This window comes from Mastigoproctus giganteus, chromosome 9 (genome assembly GCF_048544385.1).
Source record: "Mastigoproctus giganteus isolate SK-2022 chromosome 9, ASM4854438v1, whole genome shotgun sequence".
In the NCBI taxonomy this organism is placed as follows: domain Eukaryota; kingdom Metazoa; phylum Arthropoda; class Arachnida; order Uropygi; family Thelyphonidae; genus Mastigoproctus; species Mastigoproctus giganteus.
In genome coordinates this window covers 63,083,487-63,108,450 of record NC_143583.1, presented here as the reverse complement: position 1 = coordinate 63,108,450, position 24,964 = coordinate 63,083,487, and the positions used below count along the sequence as shown (strand labels likewise).

The 24,964-nt window shown below is 38.2% G+C and overlaps 1 protein-coding gene across 1 annotated transcript in view; it reads right to left on the bottom strand.

The window, feature by feature from the left end:
• The window catches only part of mgl (low-density lipoprotein receptor-related protein megalin), a 1,043,262-nt gene that overhangs the window by 908,806 nt on the left and 109,492 nt on the right, over nt 1-24,964 (bottom strand). The window contains exons 4-6 of the mRNA XM_090381453.1: nt 24,042-24,164; nt 4,033-4,152; nt 514-630 (exon numbers count right to left, since the gene is read on the bottom strand). Of these exons, the coding sequence (XP_090237579.1) occupies nt 514-630; nt 4,033-4,152; nt 24,042-24,164 (360 nt within the window). The remainder of the gene's footprint in view (nt 1-513; nt 631-4,032; nt 4,153-24,041; nt 24,165-24,964) is intronic.

Genomic DNA, 24,964 nt, shown 5'->3' with positions numbered 1-24,964 from the left:
ATTTTAAAAAATAAGCAAACTCCTTGTGTAGTTTTAACTTAATTGTGAATAAGTTTAAAAGTAGCCAGTTCAAGTGTTTTGCAAGTTTTAAGAATTCTTACTAGTTTATTTGAATGTCTAGTTTTAAATTTCAAGTCTGCTTTAGTAAAGCTTCTAATTCCAGTAAAAATTTTTCAAACATTTGTAAAAATTTAAACATTTGAAAAAATTATTAAATTACATTGAAAAAAATTCTTACTAAAGTAAATGTTTTTTTCAATGATTCTAGTGATAAAGATTATCCCAGACTGATATCTATCATGAACAATTGTAACTTTTAAATATTTTTTTAATAAATTTGCATATTTACACAGAGCATAATAATAATAATAGATAATATGTTGTGATATCAATTACGCTGCCTAGTCAAAAAATAAATCATAAAAAATGCAATGACTTCATAAAATCCAAATTTCATGAAATTTAAAAGTGAGAATCTTAAAAATACACTAAAAAGTAATATTATATACATACTGCAGTTCACTTCATCAGATTGATCTGTACAGTCTGCATGTCCATCACACCGCCAACGAGTTGGTATACAAATCGCATTTGAGCAACGAAACTGACCAGCATGACATGGTGGGAACTCTAATTAAAAATAGAGTTTAGTCATCAGTTACGTTATTTAGATAGAATAAAAAAATTTCATATTCCAGTTATAATTTAGAACTAATCTTTTGTCAATTTCAAATTATAACTGGAATATAAATTTTAATTATAAGTCAAAGTTGCTAACTGAAGAATATTTTTAAAGATTAAATATTATGTTCACTTTTAAACAACATTTGCCTAAGGATTAACTCTAAGCCTACAAAATAAAGCTTATTAATTTCTTACATGCAGGACAAAAAAAAAAAAAAAAAAAAGTTATCAAATAAATTGCAATGATGAAAAAGGGTTACTTTTGAGATAGGCAGCTTAAAACAGCCTAAATCCTTAGCTCTTTAATTCCTGGATGCACAAAAGGTGATATGGTTGTACACATTGGCACTAATGATATTAAGAGTAGGAGAGCAGCGGCATTACTTAACAAGTACAGGTCACTGTTGAAAAAAAGCCACGAATTAGGGATGAATTTGAAAGTGTCTGCAATTCTGCCCATAGGAGGGAGTATATGATGAGAGCCTTGTCAATAAATTCAGCCCTGGAGAGATTATGCAAGGCTCAAGGGTAGAATTTTTCCCAGCCTGGTCTGTGCTTGTTTGTTTGTTGTATGTTATATGGTTTTTTAGGAGCATTAGCAACTAAGGCCATATTGCTCCGGGAATATGCGGTGGTCATTCCTTGACCTTTCCGCATCCTCCACATTTGATGGTGACAGGCTCGAACCCCGGTCTAATCAAGAAGCGTGTGCTATGCACTGCTGCTCCTTCAGACCTGGCTACGGAGGCGCCTGTGCTTGTTAACAGAAGAGACTACTTCTACAGGGATGAGATACACTTAAATAGAAAGGGTGCAAGAATATTTGCTGAAGCTATCGAGGCAGTGTTAGGTGGGTTGGAAAATTGCTAGCTTGGGAGGATACACGGAATAATAGATTAAAAATAGCCGCTGGCAGAGGTGCAAGTGATTCTTGCACTGCTTCTTTTGAAATGAGCAGCAGCCTAGAAAACAAGATGCAGGGGATTTCAGAGACTGCTGGGAGTCAATGCAGTACAAGTAAATACATGGGCAGTGTGAGGGTAGCTAAGAATAGGAATAGGTGCATGTATACTTGTGTGTACACCAATGCTAGGAGTGCTAGGAGTTTAGTAAACAAAATTGATGAATTTGAGGTGTTCGGTCAAAACAACAAAGGCAGATATTGCTGGGATATCAGAGATGTGGTGTCACACAGATATAAGGAATGCAGAAATGGAATTTGGGGAGTACAATGTGTACAGGAAGGATAGACAGGATAGGAATGGAGGAAGGGTTATGCTATTATTTAAGAAACACATTAAAATCCAAGGAAGTACAGCCAGATGACATGGCTGGACAATGCAGTGTCGAATCAGTTTGGTGTGACAAAAGCACTGGGAAATCAAAATTGAGAGTAGGAGTGTGTTATAGGCCTAATGACTCTGATGAGTATAATAGGGAACTGTACAGGGAAATAGAGTGAGCCAGTAAATCAGAGAGTCTTATAATGGGGATTTTAATTTCCCAGATATTGACTGGAATTTGTGGGTTGGTCACTCACACACTAGCAAGGCTTTTGTGGATTTATTGGATAATTATTTTCTACAGCAGCATGTTCGGGAGGCAACTAGAGGGAGAAGTACCCTTGATCTGATTATCAGTAGGGATTCTTCAGGCATTAAGAATCTGTAGATAACGGAACCACTAGGTGGTTCCGTTATCTGCAGATTCTTAATGATCACAGTGTGCTGAAATGGGATTTACTCAAAGAGATAACTACCATCGGGGGTAAAGAGAAGGTTTTTGCTTTCGTAAAGGTGACTATGGAGGTCTGAGACAGTATTTAAATTCTATACGGTGGGACCAACTGATGATGTTACCAACAGCAAATTCAAAATGGGAAGCATTCAAAGAATTAATCTTGGAAGCTACTAGGCTTTTCATACCAACTGAGAAATACTGTTCGAGGTTTAGGCCTAAATGGATGTCAGATGAACTAATGAGACATATGGCAGAGAAGAAAAATGCATGGGATATATATCAATTAATGGGTGACACAGAAGCCTATGATAGATATAAGCTGGTCTGCAAGCAAGTCACAAAGGAGGTTAGGCAGGCAAAAGATAGATTACAAGAAATCTTTGGCAAAGGATGCAAAGAAAAACAGCAAAGAGTTCTTTACTTATGGAAACTCTAGAAGGAAGGGGATGAACTTCGATGGTTCAACTGTTGATGATCATGCTCAGGTAGTTAACAAACTAAATGAATATTTTGCATCTACATTGACACATGAGGAGTTATTCAGGGAGGGGAATGCCAGAGGTGAATTAAACTCTGGCAGTGAGCTAGATGATTTTGTAATATCTGAGAGCAAAGTGGAGGAGAAATTATGGAAGATAAAGATAAGAAAGGCACCTAGGGTGGATGGGATCTATCTGGTTATATTAAAGGAGGCAGCAAAGGAAGTAAGCAAACCCTTAGCCATAATTATGAGAGCTTCCTTGGACTGAGGGGAGGTACCCGTGGACTGGAGATGTGCAAATATGATCCCAATTCACAAAGGAGGATCTAAGGACGACACAAGTAATTATAGACCTGTTAGTTTAACTTCTGTTCCAGGGAAATTAATGAAGGCACTGGTTTAAAAAAGAAGCACTGCAGGATCATCCTAGGCAAGACTTCAGTTACGGCTCAGACACAGCTTGGTTTTGTTAAGGGGAAGTCTAAGCCAGCGTGTGGTTGATTGCTGGAACAAACTTCCATCTGTCGTTGTAGAAGTTGATAGCTTAGATTCAAGGCAGAACTAGACAAACATTTGGAGCGGGTGAGTGGGTGAAATTAGAAGGATTTTATTTTTGGCTCATGTTATATAAGCTTGCTTTCTTGAATCATGTGCCTTTACTAATGCTAATATGAACTTCTATAAAATTTTACACTGATGAATGTTTTTAAAACAAGAACATTACATATAAAATGCTTGAAAATAAAGGGAAAAAGAGGAGAATTTATTGCCTCCAGATATATAGTAAGTGCTGACAAAAATGATGCATTATTATAAAGTAAACAAACAGTATATACTTTAATAAACTATACCAACCAAGAATCAACTCCAAAAGCTACTCCAGATCACTGAAGAGTTGCATAAATAAAAAATCATGTGCATAACAGAAATCATATTTTGAACGTTTATATAAATTAAAATAAATGCACATTTTTCCAAATAAATTGAGATAAATACACACTGTTTAGATAAACTGAGATAAATACACATTGTTTAGATCCACTGAAGTAAATATTTGTTGTTCAGATAAACTGAAAAATAAACAGTTTATAGTATAAACCAATTTTTAAGATTTAAATTTTACTCACCACAATCTTTTTCATCGGAATTATCACCACAGTCATTCCAATGATCACATTTTTTATTTTCATCTATACATTTTACTCCATTGGAGCAACGAAACTCATTTAACTGACACGTTGTTTCATCTGTTAAGTATAAAAAACAATATGAAATATATACAAGCAAAGTAACTACATTATTGAAATTTACTGTATTACTGTAAACTATAGACAGTGCTATATAATAACAAAGTTTTTCTTACATTTAAAGAGAAATAGATGTTTCTAGTATATATGAATGTGCTAAATTTAAAACTGGGCTGAAAATTTTGTATCCTCACCATTTTCAAGGGAAAGGAAATATATCGTAAACCTTTAAAATCCATAGTATTTTACAAAAAAAAATCAAAATTTTACAATACAGAAATAAAAGCAATCTGGTACTCCTATCAATGATTGCATTTGTTTTTAAGAATCCATGTAAAAAAGAGTGACAGTTCTTTCTTTATAAGATGCCTGTGTGACTATCCTTTGATCTGTTTTGCAGCCAGCAGGATTTCAACTACAGAAATAATCCAGTGGTCTTAATAATCTGTAACATCCACCTTTGCAATGAGTATTGTACTGGTATTTCAGTACTTTCAAACAGATGGTTCACCAATAGGTTAACTAGCCATTTGTTTAAAAGATGAGACTGCTATGGCAGTTTGCTTCAGGGCTAACTGGTCCCTCATCAGATACCAATTGGTCTCTTGTAACACTGCACACACCAATGGAAACAGTGAAAGGAGCAAAAGTGGAGTTGGGTTTCTGGTCCATAAAGATATAAAAAACAACATTTTGGAATTCAAAAGTACATCACCAAGAGTGTCAAGACTAATACTCAAGATTTCTAAGAGGTACAAGCTAAAGGTAATAATGATTTATGCACCAACATCGAGCCATGATGATGAAGAGGTTGAAGAAATGTACACCGAAACTGAGAGTCTTCTAGATGAGCAGAAAACCCACTACACTATTACTATGGGGCACTTCAATGCTAAGGTTGGAAAAAGACAAAACAGTGCAGAAAGGGGAACTATAGGAAATTTTGGAATTGGTGAAAAAAATGAAAGAAGTGAAAGACTTGTGGAATTTGCAGAATCTCGAGGATTGTCAGTAATGAACACTTTTTTCAAGAAAAGGGTGAACAGAAAGTGGACATGGAAGAGTCCAAATGGATTAACAACTAATGAAATCGATTTCATCCTCACTAACAGAAGATATACTGTGAATGACGTTACCGTCCTGAATTAAGGTAAATGTTGGAAGTGATCACAGAATGGTAAGATGCACACTTGATATAGATGTAGAAAGGAAAGGAAAAAACTGACTCGAGTAAATAATACGAAGGTCTTTGAGATAACAGAAGATGAGAAAGAGCAGTATGTACTGGAACTTAAGAACAAGTTTGAGCTTCTGCAGACTGCTCAGGACCAAGATATTCACGAGGAATATTACAACTTTCTGAGAGTGATAAAGCCCAAGAAATCTATAGGGAAAAAGAAATCCAAAGAAGAAAAAATTAGTCAAGAAACACTTGTTATGATGAACTGAACGCAGCAAATGAAGAGAAAGATAAACACTGATAAGGAGAAAATTGAGCATACTGAGTTATGCAAAGCCATTAGAAAGAGGCTCAGAGAGGACATAAGAAGATTTAACACAAGAAAAATAAAACAAGCATTAAGGGAAAACAAAGGACTTAAATCAGCAGCCATGAGCAGTAAAACAGAAAGACAAATGATACTGAAACTGAAGAATAGCTCAACAGTTATTTTGCATCGATATTTACAAATGAAAAACCTTTTGTGGCAATGGGAAATTGTGGGAGCGAAGTTAAAAAATATGTAATTAACGATACTGAAATTTCGCAAGATTATTTAATGAAAAAACTTTCAAGCCTACAGACCAGTAAGGCTCCTGGAGTTGATGGAATATACCCTATAATCTTAAGGGAGGTGGCAAGCGAGTGCATTGAACCATTGAGGCTAATTATGCAAGCATCACTAGACTGGGGAGATTCCCTTGGATTGGAAAAGTGCAAATGTATCTCCCATACATAAGGGCGGCGCTCTAAAAGTGAAGTTGGAAATTATCGACCTGTCAGTCTGACTTCAGTAGTAGGGAAAATCATGGAGGCAATGATCAAGGGTGGAATTCAGGATCATTTGGATCGAATTGAAATTCTCAAGGATATTCAGCATGGTTTTGTAAAGGGAAAATCATGTTTAACAAATCTGGTTCGCTATTTCGAAAGGATCACTCACGAGCTGGATTTAGGGAATAATTTCGACATTGTTTATTTAGATTTCAGCAAAGCTTTTGACTCAGTCCCACATGAGCGGTTGCTTTATAAGTTGGAACAGGTTGGAATCACTGGGAAAATCCTTAGATGGATAGAAGGATGGCTTCAGGGCAGGAGGCAGAGGGTTGTGATAAATGGCTATTCCTCAGATTGGGTTGATGTAAGAAGTGGGGGTCCCCCAAAGATCAGTATTAGGAACACTGTTGTTTTTAATTTTCATAAACGACATTGATGAAGGGATAGAGGGCGTGATGTCTAAATTTGCAGATGATGTTAAAATTGGTAGAGTAGTTAATGATCACTGTCAAGCTGAGCTTCTTCAGAGAGACCTAGATAGACTTCAGGAATGGTCAGAAAAATGGCAGCTATGCTTTAATCCAACAAAGTGAAAGATATTACACCTGGGAAACAGTAATCCCAAAATAACTTATTCACTTGGTGGAGTTCAATTAAACCCAGTACTGGAGGAAAGGGACTTGGGGGTTACGATACAGTCAGACATGAAATTCTCTGAGCATTGTAAACAGGTTGCAAGGAAGGCCCATGGTGTCCTATCGATGATCTATCGAACTTTTGCAAGTAGAGATAGGGACGTGATAATCCCATTATATAAGGCTTATGTTAGACCACACTTGGAATACTGTGTTCAAGTATGGAGACCACACCTAAAGAAAGACATCAAGCTTCTTGAAAGGGTGCAAAGACGGGTAACTCGCCTGGTGAGATCAGCAAAAGGGTGTCCTTATGAAGAAAGACTTCGAATATGTGCTATTAGTTAAGAAACACATAAAAACCAAGGAAGTGAAGCCAGTCGACATCGCTGGACAGTGCAGTGTTGAGTCAGTTTGGTGTGACATAAGCATTGGGAGATCAAAATTGAGAGTAGGAGTGTGCTATAGGCCTAATGACTCTGATGAGTATAATAAGAAACTGTACAGGGAAATAGAGTGGGCCAGTAAATCAGAGAGTCTTATAATGGGAGATTTTAATTTCCCAGATATTGACTGGAATTTGGGGGCTGGTCACTCACACACTAGCAGGGCTTTTGTGGATTTACTGGATGATTGTTTTCTACATCAGCATGTTCGGGAGGCAACTAGAGGGAGTAACACTCTTGATTTGATTATCAGCAGTGATTCTTCATGCATTAAGAATCTGCAGATAAATGAACCACTAGGTGGCAGTGATCACAGTGTGCTGAAGTGGGATTTACTCAAAGAGGTAACTACAATTAGGGGTAAAGGGAAGGGTCATTGCTTCCGTAAAGGCGACTACGATGGACTGAGACAGTATTTAAATTCTATACAGTGGGACCAACTGATGATGTTACCAACAGCAAATTCAAAATGGGAAGCATTCAAAGAACTTATCTTGGAAGCTACTAGGCTTTACATACCAACTAAGAAATATTGTTCAAGGTTTAGGCCAAAATGGATGTCAGATAAACTAATGAGGCATATAGCAGAGAAGAAAAATGCATGGGATACTTACAAATTAACACATGACACAGAAGCCTATGATAGATACAAGTTGATATGCAACCAAGTTACAAAGGAGGTTAGGCAGGCGAAGGCAGATTACGAGAAATCCTTGGCAAGGGATGCAAAGAAAAACAGCAAACAGTTCTTTACTTATGTAAACTCTAGAAGGAATGGGATGAATCAGATTGGTCCACTTGATATTGATGGGTCAACTGTTGATGATCCTGCTCAGGTAGCTAACAAACTAAATGAATATTTTGCATCGACATTCACACATGAGGAGTTATTCAGCGAGGGGAATGCCAGAGGTGTATTCAACTCTAGCAGTAGGCTACAGAATCTTGAAATAACTGGGAGTAAAGTGGAGGAGAAACTGTTGAAGATAAACACAAGAAAGGCACCCGGGGTGGATGGGATCTATCCAGTTATATTAAAGGAGGCACCAAAGGAAGTAAGCAAACCCTTAGACATAATTATGAGAGCTTCCTTGGACTCAGGGGAGGTACCCATAGATTGGAAATGTGCAAATGTGACCCCAATTCACAAAGGAGGATCAAAGGCTGACACAAGTAATTATAGACCTGTGACCTTAACTTCTGTTCCAGGAAAATTAATGGAGGCACTGGTTAAAGAAGCACTGCAGGATCATTTAGACAAGACTTCAGTTATAGCTCGGACACAGCATGGCTTTGTTAAGGGGAAGTCTTGCCTGACCAATTTGATTGGATACTATGATGCAGTCACAAAAGAACTGGATGCAGGGAATAGCTTTGATATTATATACTTGGATCTTAGAAAGGCTTTTGATACTGTTGCACATGGAAGACACAAATTGGAGCAGTGTGACATTGGAGGCAAATTGCTGCTATGGATAAAGGGGTGGTTGAGGGGGAGAAGACAGAGAGTGGTAATCAATGGACACTGCTCATCGTGGACTAATGTTATTAGTGGAGTCCCTCAGGGCTCAGTGTTGGGTCCATTATTGTTTTCTGTATTTATAAATGATATTGATGATGGTATATCAAGCTTAATGTCCAAGTTTGCAGATGAAACAAAGGTTGGCAGGGTTGTCAAGGACACTACTGACACTATGCTGCTGCAACAGGATCTGGAAAGGTTGAGCAGATGGGCTGAGAGGTGGCAAATGAAGTTTAACATTGACAAATGTAAAGTACTACACATGGGAAACAGCAACCCCAGAGCAACGTATCAACTCTGTGGTACTACACTGACAGTGGTAGAGAATGAAAGGGACTTGGGGGTGGTTGTTCAGGCAGATATGAAGTTCTCTGAGCAGTGCAGACGGGCTGCAAGAGTAGCTCATGGAGTATTGTCAATGATATACAGGAATTTTTCCAGCAGGGATAAGGAGGTGATTATTCCCTTGTATAAGGCAATGGTCAGGCCACACCTAGAGTACTGTATACAGGTCTGGAGGCCTCATTTCAAGAAGGATGTAGAGCTGCTGGAACGAGTACAGAGAAGGGCAACAAGATTAGTGATTGGAACAAAGGGGTGCTCTTACGAAGAAAGGCTTAAGTTTTGCAAATTACAGTGTCTGGAGACTAGGCACCAGCGAGGTGATCTGATAGAGGTGTATAAAGCCTTGAATGGTTTGAGCATGCTCAATGCTGATGGGATTCTTCCTCTACCTCAGAATAATCACCTGAGAGGGCATAAATTCAAATTGAGGAAAGACAGATGTAGGATAGACGTTCGGAAATTTGCCTTTAGCCAGCGGGTGGTTGGTTGGTGGAACAGACTTCCATCCCTTGCAGTGGAGGTTGATAGCCTAAATAAGTTTAAGGCTCAGCTGGACAGGTATTTTGAACGAACAGAGGGGTGAAGTGGGTTTTTTTTTTTTTTTTTTTTGGCTGATGCTGCATAAGCTTGCTTTCTTGCATCAAATGCCTCTACTAATGCTAATGCTAATGCTAATGCTAATGCTAATGTGGGTTGCAGAGTTTGGAAACTAGACACCTTAGAGGAGATTTGATTGAGGTGTTTAAGGCTCTGAGAGGCATCAATAAAATGAATGAGGCCGAAATTTTCAAGATTATAAATGATGCTAGAACTAGGGGACATAAATTCAAGTTACGGGGGGGAAATGTTTAGATTGGACTGCAGGAAGTTTTAATTTAGCAAGCGAGTTATAAATTACAGGAATAAGTTGCCTTCATGGGTGGTAGAGGCCGACAGTTTGGGGAAATTCAAAGGTCACCTGGATAGTACCTTCGGCTAAGGGAAGCACATAGGATGATGGGTTTAATTTCCTGTTTTTTTTATTAATTATTATTATTATTTTTTTTTTTTTTTTTTTATCATTGTTTTGTTCGGATTTTTTTTTTTTTTTTTTGGCTGCTGCAGCATAAGCCATATTCTTTCTTGTACCATGCGGCCATTACTAATACTAATAGCGATGGTGTACTTATAAATAGCAGAGAAGGCATAATTCAAATAGCAGAAGACTACTATAGAGAATTATACAAGGAGCGAGGGAATGATGCCAGCAGTGGGGAAGATGGATCGCAAATTAGCAACACATACGACATACCCGATATTCTTTCTGATGAGGTAGAACAGGCGTTGAAGAAAATGAAGAATCAGAAACCCCCGGGGGAAGATGAAGTTACTGTAGAGTTGTTAAAATTGGGAGGAAGAGACATAACACAAAACCTGGAAAGGCTCTTCACAAAATGCATTCGAAAAGGTGTGACGCCTAAGCAGTGGAATAATGCAATCATAGTTTTGCTGCATAAGAAAGGAGATAAATCAGAACTTGGAAATTATAGACCAATCAGCTTGTTATCCCAAATCTACAAGTGGTTCACAAGGGTCACTACTAATCAATTAGAAAGAATACTTGATGAGAATCAACCGAAAGAGCAAGCTGGCTTTAGGACAGGATTCTCAACTATCGATCACCTTTACGTAATATCACAGCTAATGGAGAAAGCAAATGAATATAAAACACCATTATGCCTGGCATTTGTGGATTATGAAAAGGCATCTGATTCCATACAGCATAAGGCAATGTTTTGGGCACTAGAAAGACAAGGCATAGATACCCCATATATTAGCATTAGCATTACCATTAGTAGAGGCATTTGATGCCAGAAAGCAAGCTTATGCAGCATCAGCCAAAAAAAAAAAAAATAAAGTAAAATAATTAAATAAAAAATAACCACTTCCACTTCACCCCCCTGTTCGTTCGAAATACCTGTCCAGCTGAGCCTTAAACTTATTTAGGCTATCAACTTCCACGACAAGGAATGGAAGTCTGTTCCACCTACCAACCACCCGCTGGCTAAAGGCAAATTTCCGCACATCTATCTTTCCTCAATTTGAATTTATGCCCTCTCAGGTGATTATTCTGAGCAAGAGGAAAAATCCCATCAGCATTGAGCATGCTCAAACCATTCAAGGCTTTGTACACCTCTATCAGATCACCTCGCTGGTGCCTAGTCTCCAGACACTGTAATTCGCAAAACTTAAGCCTTTCTTCGTAAGAACAACCCTTTGTTCCATTCACTAATCTTGTTGCTCTTCTCTGTACTCGTTCCAGCAGCTCTACATCCTTCTTGAAATGAGGCCTCCAGGCCTGTATACAGTACTCTAGGTGTGGCCTGACCATTGCCTTATACAAGGGAATAATCACCTCCTTATCCCTGCTAGAAAAATTCCTATATATCATTGACAATACACCATGAGCTACTCTTGCAGCCCGTCTGCACTGCTCAGAGAACTTCATATCTGCCTGCACAACCACCCCCAGGTCCCTTTCATTCTCTACCACTGTCAGTGTAGTACCACAGAGTTGATATGTTGCTCTGGGGTTGCTGTTTCCCATATGTAGTACTTTACATTTGTCAATGTTAAACTTCATTTGCCACCTCTCAGCCCATCTGCTCAACCTTTCCAGATCCTGTTGCAGTAGCATAGTGTCAGTAGTGTCCTTGACAACCCTGCCAACCTTCGTATCGTCTGCAAACTTGGACATTAAGCTTGATGTACCATCATCAGTATCATTTATAAATACAGAAAACAACAATGAACCCAATACTGAACCCTGAGGGACTCCACTAATAACATTAGTCCACGATGAGCAGTGTCCATTGATTACCACTCTCTGTTTTCTCCCCCTCAACCACCCCTTTATCCATAGCAGCAATTTGCCTACAATGCCACACTGCTCCAGTTTGTGCAGCAGTCTTCCATGTGCAACAGTATCAAAAGCCTTTCTAAGATCCAAGTATATAATATCAAAGTTATTCCCTGCATCCAGTTCCTTTGTGACTGCATCATAGTATCCAATCAAATTGGTCAGGCAAGACTTCCCCTTAACAAAACCATGCTGTGTCCGAGCTATAACTGAAGTCTTGTCTAGATGATCCTGCAGTGCTTCTTTAACCAGCACCTTCATTAATTTTCCGGGAACAGAAGTTAAACTCACAGGTCTATAATTACTTGTGTCAGCCTTTGATCCTCCTTTGTGAATTGGGGTGACATTTGCACATTTCCAATCTATGGGTACCTCCCCTGAGTCCAAGGAAGCTCTCATAATTATGGCTAAGGGTTTGCTTACTTCCTTTGGTGCCTCCTTTAATATAACTGGATAGATCCCATCCACCCCAGGTGCCTTTCTTGTGTTTATCTTCAACAATTTCTCCTCCACTTTACTCTCAGTTATTACAAGATTCTCTAGCTTACTGCTAGAGTTGAATACACCTCTGGCATTCCCCTCGCTGAATAACTCCTCATGTGTGAATGTCAATGCAAAATATTCATTTAGTTTGTTAGCTACCTGAGCAGGGTCATCAACAGTTGACCCATCGATATCAAGTGGACCAATCTGATTCATCCCCTTCCTTCTAGAGTTTACATAAGTAAAGAACTCTTTGCTGTTTTTCTTCGCATCCTTTGCCAAGGATCTCTCTCTCGTAATCTGCCTTCGCCTGCCTAACCTCCTTTGTAACTTGGTTACAGATCAACTTGTATCTATCATAGGCTTCTGTATCACGTGTTAATTTGTACCCATGCATTTTTTCTTCTCTGCCATATGCCTCATTAGTTCATCTGACATCCATTTAGGCCTAAACCTTGAACAATATTTCTTAGTTGGTATGTAAGGCCTAGTAGCTTCCAAGATAAGTTCTTTGAATGCTTCCCATTTTGAATTTGCTGTTGGTAACATCATCAGTTGATCCCACTGTATAGAATTTAAATACTGTCTCAGTCCATCATAGTCCCCTTTACGAAAGCAATACCCCTTCCCTTTACCCCTAATGGTAGTTACCTCTTTGAGTAACTCCCACTTCAGAACATTGTGATCACTGCCACCTAGTGGTTCATTTATCTGCAGATTCTTAATGCATGAAGAATCACTACTGATAATCAAATCAAGAGTATTACTCCCTCTAGTTGCCTCCCGAACATGCTGATGTAGAAAACAATTATCCAATAAATCCACAAAAGCCTTGCTAGTGTGTGAGTGACCAGCCCCCAAATTCCAGTCAATATCTGGGAAATTAAAATCCCCCATTATAAGACTCTCTGATTTACTGGCCCACTCTATTTCTCTGTACAGTTTCTTATTATACTCATCAGAGTCATTAGGCCTATAGCACACTCCTACTCTCAATTTTGATCTCCCAATGCTTATGTCACACCAAACTGACTCGACACTGCACTGTCCAGCGATGTCGACTGGCTTCACTTCCTTGAATTTTATGTGTTTCTTAACTAATAGCATAACCCCTCCTCCCTTCCTATCCTGTCTATCCTTTCTGTTGACATTGTACTCCCCAAATTCCAGTTCTGCATTCCTTATATCTGTGTGACACCACGTCTCTGAAATCCCAACAATATCTGCCTTTGATGTTTTGAGCAATACCTCGAATTCATCAAATTTATTTACTAAACTCCTAGCATTGGTGTACACGCAAGTATACATGCACCTGCTCTTCCTCTTAGCCACCCTAACACAACCCATGTGTTCACTTGTACCCCCATGATTCCCAGCAGTCTCTGAAATATCCTGCATCTTATTTTCCAGGCTGCTACTCATTCCAATAGAAGCAGTGCAAGAATCACTTTCTCCTCTGCCAGTGGCTACTGTTAATCTATTAGTCCTTGTATTCCCCCAATCTAGCAGTTTTCCGACCCACCTAACACTGCTTCGATAGCATCAGCAAACATTCTTGCACCCTTTCTATTTAAGTGTATCCCATCCCTGTAGAAGCAGTCTCTGCTGTTAACAAGTACAGACCAGGCTGAAAAAAATTCTACCTCTTGAGCCCTGCACAATCTTTCCAGGGCCGAATTGATCGACAGGGCTCTCATCATATACTCCCTCCTATCGTGTCTGGGCAGAATTGCAGACACTTTCAAATTCAACCCTAATTCACGGCTTTTTTTCATCAGTGACCTGTACTTGTTAAGTAATTCCGCCGGTCTCCTACTCTTAATATCATTAGTGCCAACGTGTACCACTATATCACCTTTTGTACCCTTAAAAGATGATATCCGCTCTACAACGTCATCAACCTTTGCCCCTGGCAGACATACCCTAGACATACATTTTCTTCAATATCAATATTATGATATTGAAGAAAATATATGAGAATGCTACCTCCTTTATTAGACTAGACAAAGACAGTAGCAAATTTAACATCGAGAAAGGAGTTCGACAAGGAGACACAATATCTCCGAAGATGTTTACTGCTGCCCTTAAGGAAGCTTTCAGAAGATTAGACTGGTCGCAGAAAGGAGTCAATATGAATGGAGAGTAACTAAACCATTCACGATTTGCAGATGACATTGTAGTCATAAGCCACGAACCCAAAGAATTAAGAGGAAAATCTTAATCAGTTATGCACAGTTAGTAGGGATTTTGGACTAAAGATGAATATGGCTAAAACAAAAGTAATGATGAACAATTATGCCACAAAAAGGGACATAATGATTGAAGGAGCAGTAATTGAAAAGGTGAAGTCATATACTTATCTGGGACAAGTTATTAGCTGTAATAATAATGATAAATGGCTGGAAGTCAAGAGAAGAATAAATTTTGGATGCAAAGCATCCAGGAAATATAGTCACATATTGAAGAGCAATATCCCAGTTTGTCTGAAACGTAAAATAATGAACCAATGTATACTCCCATCCATGACTTATGGAAGTGAAACTTGGGCACTTACCAAAAGAATGGAAGAGAAGGTGAGAACTAAACAGCGAAGAATGGAACGAATCATATTGGGAATCAGACAGTTAGATTAGAAGAGAAACACATGGATTAGGCAGAAAACTCAAGTAAAAGACATTCTTATCAAAACTAAAGAACTAAAATGGTCTTGGGCAGGACACATAGCTCAAAGACATGATGACAGATGGACTAAGAAAATAACAGAATGGTACCCAAGAGGAGCTAGAAGAAAACCTGGAAGACAACCGCAGAGATAGATAGATGAAATTCATGAGTTTGTGGGTAGTAAATGGATGGCCATTGCAAAAAACAGAAGGAACTGGAAAGTTCCTGGAGAGGCCTTCATCCTGCAGTGGATTGAAAATGGCTGATGATGATGATGATGATGACACTGCACAGACAAAATAGTTGCAAAGAAGCTATCTGATGTGAGCAGTCATAAAGTATATGAAATTAGAGTTTTTAAAGTTGTTATGTAACTAAAGCTATTTGATGAAAGTGATGAAATACTCTTGTTCTGCTGTGAGAATTAAAACCATTGCATTATCCATGAAGCTTAAATCTTGCTGACGAAAACAAACTAAGGGACAGAATAGTCATCACAAATGTTTACGGATGTAAATAAGTTGAGTTGTTTGTGCTTAATATTCATTGAAATGCACTCCTCTAAACTGTTCCACCACTGATATACTTATATTTATAGTATTATTAAAATCTGAAAGCCAACAATTATTATTTCTCTATATTTGTCTACTGTTTGCCTATCTGCATGTCATAATTTGATTATCAGTGAATGGATTTTGATGACATTTTATATTTAGTTCTCTTAGACACACTTTCCAAGCCCTTCCGAATTTCTTTAAAATTGTACCAAAACAAATGTGGTAATTATTATTTCTTTCTCCATCCATCTGCATATAATAATTCAATTCTCAGTTGATTCCATGAAATTTTATATTTGGAATGATTTGTTAATTTTTTCCAAATTTCACTGGAGCGGTAGAAAACTGGAGCAGTAGAATACAGAAATTAGTAGAGTGAAACTTCCCTTAGTGGACACCTCTCTGAAAGGAACACCCTGCTGTACACACTGAGGCTTAGATCCCAGCCAGAAAGCACTAGAAATGATGTACTAGATGACTTCTCCAAAATACTCTCTAACAGAATGCAGACTTTAATAGCTGTCCTTTTGGTATTTTCACCCTCCCTACATGGGACACTTTCAAGGGTAACTGCCACAAATATGCATTTTTGTTTGTCAATAGCATTTACAATGAAGGCAAATGAAGGTCAAATTCATTACAGTAATATTAAGTAAACAGGCCTGTGATGGTCATGGATTATTCACAAAGCAGATGGAACAATATCTGCCATCTGTTTTGTGGCTCAATATGTTAAATATACTCACTACTACTGGTAAGGAATGTTCATAAACTTATTTGTCTGTCCAATGCAGTTCCACTGTTGTGCATCAAGGCAATAATACTGACAAAGTGAGAAATGCTGCTAGAAAAATTCCTATATATCACTGACAAGACACCATGACCTACTCTTGCAGCCTGTCTGCACTGCTCAGAAAACTTCATATCTGCCTGCACAATTACTCCCAGGTTCTTTTCCTTCTCTACCACTGTCAGTGTAGTACCACAGAGTTGATACGTTGCTCTGGGATTGCTGTTTCCCATATGTAGTACTTTACATTTGTCAATGTTAAACTTCATTTGCCACCTCTCAGCCCATCTGCTCAACCTTTCCAGATCCTGTTGCAGCAGCATAGCGTCGGTAGTGTCCTTAACAAATCTGCCAACCTTTGTATCATCTGCAAACTTGGACATTAAGCTTGATATACCATCATCAATATCATTTATAAATACAGAAAACAATAATGGACCCAAAACTGAACCCTGAGGGACTCCACTAATAACATTAGTCCACGATGAGCAGTGTCCATTGATTACCACTCTCTGTCTTCTCCCCCTCAACCATCCCTTTATCCATAGCAACAATTTGCCACCAATGCCACACTGCTCCAAATTGTGCAGCAGTCTTCCATGTGCAAGAGTATCAAAAGCCTTTCTAAGATCCAAATATATAATATCAAAGTTATTCCCTGCATCCAGTTCTTTTGTGACTGCATCCTAGTATCCAATCAAATTGGTCAGGCAAAACTGTCCCTTAACAAAACCATGCTGTGTCCGAGCTATAAATGAAGTCTTGTCCAGATGATCCTGCAGTGCTTCTTTAATCAGCACCTCCATTAATTTTCCTGAAACAGAAGTTAAACTCACAGGTCTATAATTACTTGTGTCAGCCTTTGATCCTCCTTTGCGAATTGGGGTCACATTTGCACATCTCCAGTCTATGGGTACCTCCCCTGAGTCCAAGGAAGCTCTCATAATTATGGCTAAGGGTCTGCTTACTTCCTTTGCTGCTTCCTTTAATATAATTGGATAGATCCCATCCACCCCAGTTGCCTTTCTTGTGTTTATCTTCAACAATTTCTCCTCCACTTTACTCTCAGTTATTACAAAATTATCTAGCTTACTGCCAGAGTTGAATACACCTCTGGCATTTCCCTCACTGAATAACTCCTCATGTGTGAATGTCGATGCAAAATATTCATTTAGTTTGTTAGCTACCTGAGCAGGATCATCAAGAGTTGAACCATCGATATCAAGTGGACCAATCTGTTTCATCCCCTTCCTTCTAGTTTACATAAGTAAAGAACCCTTTGCTGTTTTTCTTTGCATCCTTTGCCAAAGATTTCTTGTAATCTGCCTTCACCTGCCTAACCTCCTTTTTAACTTGGTTACAGACCAGCTTATATCTATCATAGGCTTCTGTGTCACATGTTAATTTATATGTATCCCATGCATTTTTCTTCTCTGCCATATGTCTCGTTAGTTCATCTGACATCCATTTAGACCTAAACCTTGAATAATATTTCTTAGTTGGTATGTAAAGCCTAGTAGCTTCCAAGATAAGTTCTTTGAATGCTTCCCATTTTGAATTTGCTGTTGGTAACATCATCAGTTGGTCCCACAGTATAGAATTTAAATACTGTCTCAGATCATCGTAGTCGCCTTTACGAAAGCAAAAACCCTTCTCTTTATGGTAGTTACCTCTTTGATGGTAGCTACCTCTTTAAGTAAATCTCACTTCAGCATACTGTGATCACTGCCACCTAGTGGTTCCTTTATCTGCAGATTCTTAATGCATGAAGAATCAATAGTGATAATCAGATCAAGAGTACTTCTCCCTCTAGTTGCCTCCTGAACATGCTGCTGCAGAAAATAATCATCCAATAAATCCACAAAAGCCTTGCTAGTGTGTGAGTGACCATCCCACAAATTCCAGTCAATATCTGGGAAATTAAAATCCCCCATTATAAGACTCTGATTTACTAGCCCACTCTATTTCCCTGTATAGGTTCTTATTATACTCATCAGAGTCATTAGGCCTATAGCACACTCCTACTCTCAATTTTGATCTCCCAATGCTTATGTCACACAAAACTGACTTGATACTGCACTGTCCAGCGATGTCGACTGGCTTCACTTCCTTGGATTTTATGTGTTTCTTAACTAATAGCATAACCCCGCCTCCCTTCCTATCCTGTCTATCCTTTCTGTACACATTGTACTCCCCAAATTCCAGTTATGCATTCCTTATATCTGTGTGACACCATGTCTCTGATATCCCAATAATATCTGCCTTTGATGTTTTGAGCAATACCTCAAATTTATTTACCAAACTCCTAGCATTGGTGTACACGCAAGTATACATGCACCTGTTCCTATTCTTAGCTACCCTAACACAACCCATGTGTTTACTTGTACCGCAATGGCTCCCAGCGGTCTCTGAAATATCCTGAATCTTGTTTTCCAGGCTTCTGCTCATTCCAATAGAAGCAGTGCAAGAATCACTTTCACCTCTGCCAGTGGCTACTGTTAATCTATTAGTCCTTGTATCCCCCCCAAGCTAGCAGTTTTCCAACCCACCTAACACTGCCTCGATAGCATCAGCTATATTGATGATGGTATATCAGGCTTAATATCCAATTTTGCAGATGATACAAAGGTTTGCAGGGTTGTTAATAACACAAATGACAGTACACTGCCGGAACAGGATCTAGAAAAGTTGAGCAGATGTGCTGAGAGGTGGCAACTGAAGTTTATCATTGACAAATGTAAAGTACTGCATATGGGAAGCAGTAACCCCAGAGTAACGTATCAACTGTGTGGTGCTACACTGACAGTGGTAGAGAGTGAAAAGGACCTGGGGGTAATTGTGCAGGTGGATATGAAGTTTTCTGAGTAGTGCAGATGGTCTGCAAGAGTAGCTCATAGTGTCTTGTCAATGATATACAGGAATTTTTCTAGCAGGAATAAGTTTGGTTATTAATCCCTTGTATAAGGCAATGGTCAGGCCACACCTTGAGTACTGTATACAGGTCTGGAGGCCTCATTTTAAGAAGGATGTAGAGCTGTTAGAACGAGTACAGAGAAGGGCAACAAGATTAGTGAATGGAACAAAGGGTTGCTCTTATGAAGAAAGGCTTAAGTTTTGCAAATTACAGTGTCTAGAGTCTAGGCACCTGCAGGGTGATCTTATTGAGGTGTATAAAGCCTTGAATGGTGTGAGTATGCCATGCTGAATGCTGATGGGATTCTTCCTCTTGCTAAGAATAATCGCCTGAGAGGGCATAAATTCAAATTGAGGAAAGACAGTTGTAGAATTGATGTGCGGAAGTTTGCCTTTAGCCAGCGGGTGGTTGATTGCTGGAACAAACTTCCATCTGTCATTTGTTTTGTTTGTTATTTGGTTTTTAGGAGCATTAGCAACTAAGGCCATATTGCTCCTGGAATATATGGTGGTCATTCCCTGACCTTTCTGCATCCTCCCTATTTGGTGGTTACGGGCTCGAACCCCAGTCTAATCAAGAAGCGTGTGCTACACAATGCTGCTCCTGCTCACCTGGCTTATCTGTCGTTGTAGAAATTGATAGCTTAAACAGATTTAAGACAAAACTGGAGAAACATTTGGAGCAAGTGAGTGGGTGAAATGAGATGGGGGGTGTGTGTTTTTTTTGTTTTTTTTTTGGCTGATGCCATACAAGCTTGCTTTCTTGCATCATGTGCTCTTGCTAATGCTAATGCTAAACTTGCCTGGTGAGATCGCAAAATGGCATTCATATGAAGAAAGACTTCAAATGTGTAGGTTGCAGAGCTTGGAAACTAGGCACTTTAGAGGAGACTTAATTGAGGTGTTTAAGGGTGTGAGTGGCATAAGCAAAATAAATAAGGACGAAATTTTCACAGTTATAAATGATTCTAAAACAAGGGGCCATAATTTCAAGTTACGGTGGGGGGGGGGGAGCTGTTTAGACTGGATTGCAGGAAGTTTTATTTTAGCCAGCAAGTTATAAATTACTGGAATAAGTTACCTACATGGGTGGTAGAGGCTAACAGTTTAGGGAAATTCAAAGTTCAGCTGGATAATTACCTAAGCGAGGAGGGAAATGCATAGATTGTCCATTTCCCTTTCTCTTATTAATTATTATTATTTTTTTTTTTAATTTTTTTCTTCTTATTTTTTTTTTATTATTGATTTGTTTTTATTCTAAATATTTTATTTTATTTATTTATTTTTTTGGCTATATCTACGATCTAGTCATTACATCACAGCACATAAGGACTCCTTAAAAAATCATCAGTTTTTTTTTTTTTTTTTTTTTGTTATTTTATTTTATTTAGTTTTTTATTTTAGTTTTTTTTTTTTGGCTGGTGCAGCATAAGCCATAGGCTTCCTTGCACCATGCAGCCATTACTAATACTAAATACTAAAAATTCTCTCTCTCACCCAATGTACATGGATGACATCAAAGTCTATTCCGCAACTGAGAATCAACACCTACTCTGGATCACCGAAGAGTTCAGCACTGACGTCAGGATGCAATTTGGTCTAGACAATGCAAGACCCATGGATTATATCAAGGACATCTAGTCAGACAAAACTATCAGGTGAAAACTGGTGAAAAGATTAAAGACATGACAGAGGGAGCGACATACAAATATCCAAAGATGATGTAGGCTCACCAGTTAGAACCCAAGGAAAGCAAGACCCACCTGGCTGAGAAATACCATCAGAGACTGAAAAGGCTGCTGAAATCAATGCTAAATGGTGGGAACACAGTCATAGCCATAAACACTTAATGCAGGCTCAGTACAAACTTATTCCTTTGTGATCATAGATTGGACCAACATTGATCTGGAGGAAATTATGAGGTCAACCAGGATAATAATGATGAAGAGCCGCCAACACCACCCAAAGTTGGCCATCGAGAGACTGACCATAGCCTGTAAAGGAAGGAGGGATTGACTGACCCCATTGAACAAGAGAAGGTGATTAAGAACGATTACTTCCAGGAAAACACAGCACCAATCTACTAAGCTGTAAGAAAGATAGATAGACAAGCAGCACACTACATCAACCCCAACAAGGAGACCACAGTGACACAGATAGAAGAAACAAAGACAGAAAGATGGGTGAAGAAGACACTCCATGTCAGACTGACCTCCATAAAGACTACGTAGATAAGATGGCTTGCAACACTTGTCTTACAAACGGAAGGTTCTTTCCCAAGACCAAAGGAATCATGCTCGCCATCCGAGACCAGGTAATCAACACTAGGAACTACAAGAAATACATTGCTAGGGACCCCGGAATAGTAGATGACACATGTTTACGATACCACTGGCTCCAGAAACAATCCAGCACATTACAGCAGGATGCAGGGTGGTCACCCAGGCAGATTACCTTACAGACACGACCAGGTGGCTAGGATAATACATCAGATGCTAGCGCAAAAATACCAGCTGATCAAAGTTAGTTAGTTAGTTAGTTATTTGGTTTTTTAGGAGCATTAGCAACTAAGGCCATATTGCTCCGGGATATGCGGTGGTCATTCCCTGACCTTTCCGCATCCTCCGTATTTGGTGGTGACGGGCTCGAACCCCGGTCTAATCAAGAAGCGTGTGCTACGCACTGCTGCTCCTTCCCACCTGGCTACGAAGGCACCGGCTGATCAAAGAAAGTTTACTGTATTACGAGTATGAGCCTCAGGCCATACTAGAGACCCCTACTCACAGACTATACTGGGACCATGCCATAATGACAGACAAGATGATCCTGCACAACAAACCAGACATAACCCTCATCGACAAGAAGGAAACGGCTACCTACCTCATCGATATGGTGGTGCCCAACACCAGCAACCAACAGAAAACAAACAAGGAAAAGATCAAGAAGTAAAAAAAGGTAAAGTGCAGCCATTATCAACCCACTGCAGGATGGAAGCCTCCTCAACAATTCATGCTGAGGGAAATTGACCATAATCTGCCACGCTGGTCCAGTGCGGGTTGGCAAATCGACCGTATTCAGCAGTCAGGGGCTTGAACCCCAGTCTACTCAATAGCCCTGGTAATGAAACTCGGGAAAGCCGCGATTCTGAACAATTGTAGGACAGTAAAAGAGTTTCTCAACCATAGTAACAATAATAATAGTAACCGGACCCATCATGGGGTGGGAAAAATCCCTTAAAGGAGAAATGGTTTTTAATAATAATAATATTAATAGAACAACATACCGATTAGGTAGCATGAGCAACAGTTGTAGATTCTAAAGACATTGAGATGATTCCAAAAATACCAAAATTATGACTCTACCACATTTCCATTGAAGGATATGCTGAAATTTTGGTAACTTAATGAACAATCAATTTCACTCATCATTAAAAATGAGTCTTATTCATTTTGAAATACTTTAATCAAATATACATAAAAAAACAGAGCTATGATGCTCAATGAGTTCTATATTTATATTAATATACAGAAATAGAGAGGAATTTGCCTGAATGCTTTTTTGTAGAATACTCCGATTTTGAACAACTTCCTTCCTTGAATTCAGGAGAGTGTTGTGGTGAAGTATTCTTTAAAAAAGCATTGAGGTAAATTCCTCTCTATTTCTATAAATTTTAATCAAATATATAATGTACTAGATACATTTCATTTCCTCAGAAATATTTATCACTGAGAGTTTTCCTTATAGGCCATTTGCTTTGCCCTTTTAAGAAGCCAGCAGTAATGTCTCATCGTAGTAACATCTCAGAAATCTTGATACCATTTTTTTCATCATGTATATGTCCTATTGAAGGTGTTCTCCTTGTTCATCACTTATATCTCCCAAATTTTGTGGGGGGGGGGGAGGGAAACTGAGATAGGAATGAAGAAAATGAATTTCCAAAGACATTTGGCAGTGCATATCATCATAACATTGCAATAAAGTTCACACAACAGGTTCATGATCATATTCTTTTTTTTTTTTATTCTAAGAATTCCATGCATAACTGCTTTAAATGATCACCAAACTGCTAGCTCCGTACCTGTAGCTTTGTTTTAAATACATCAACTTTTAGGTGTTCCTTTATATGCACAGATGGAAGAAGAAACCTTTATTTGTTCAACAAGTGGAACATATTTTATATCACTTCTCCCTGGTAATTCCTCTCTCTTTTCCCACTGGTGCACATAATATTTTTCTGTTATTTGACTGTCCCACAAACATAGAAAACAAGTATTTTTTGAAACCTCTAAACCAGTAATAAATCCAATTATCTTAAGATCACCACAAAAATTCCAACCAAAGTTGGAAAAATGACTGATAAAGAATACTGGGAGAAAAGAGTTACTGTCTGATAAGGATATATTTTATTGACCAAGGAAATGGTCTTTCTTCAGAATATCATGTGATGACCACCACTTCAGGGACACACTCATGGGAAGTAGGATATTAGAGAGAGTGCGACCAAGAACTAGCAGTATTTCCTTAATAAATTACCCTTAATAACTGTATATTTAACAAGCTTTAGCATATTTATAGTCCAATTCTTCAAAAAATAAAATAAATAAATATATATAAAAATGTATAGAGAGACTTTACTTACTTTGTGCACAGTCCTGCTCATCACTTTCATCTCTGCAGTCATAATAGCCATCACATTTTTTGCTAGCTGCTATACAAAGACCGCTTCCACATTTATGATCATTGGCTTGACAGTGCCTATAATCTAAAATAAAAGTTATATTTCATTTGTATTTTAATATTGCTGCATCTCTAATATCAATAACTATATTTTTAAGTGAACTTTTTTTTTTCTATTATAAGTATTCTGATGATGTCTCTGTCTCAGAGAAATACTTTGTTTATAGTATTTACATACATACCACAAAGCCAGAAACTAGAAAAAAATTTCATTTTTTAAATATAAACTAGAAATGATCTATACTAAATATAATATAAACGAGAAGTGGGTTAAAAAAATCACAGAATAAGTTGAATAATTACAATTTATTGCATAAAAACATAAAAAAAAACTGAATTATGAAAATATAACCAAAAGAAAAGATATCTCTAATAGTATCTCTAAAAAGATATTGATAATGGTATCTCTAAAAAAGATATTGCTAATGGTATCTCTAAAAAAGATATCACCATAGGCGTGCACACAGGGGCGCTATGACCCCCCTGAAATCTTGATTTTGAAGGTGTCCCTCAGAAATGGAAATACTCAACATCACTTTAAAAATTTAGAAGATTTATGAATAAATTTTTATTACCCACTTCTTGATACCCTAATGAATGCTGTAGAGAGCAGATTTAATCAAGAAATAATCCTAGTAATCAAAGCTATGGGGAATCTCCTTGAATTAAATCTTACATCTGAATATATGGAAATACTCTGCAACTGTTTTTAATTATCTTTGATGGATTTACAGTCAGAAATATCATTGTTAAAGGCCACTAATCATCTGAACTGCAAAAATCTTGTAACCTGAAGCAAGTGACTTAATGATGCCGATCGATATA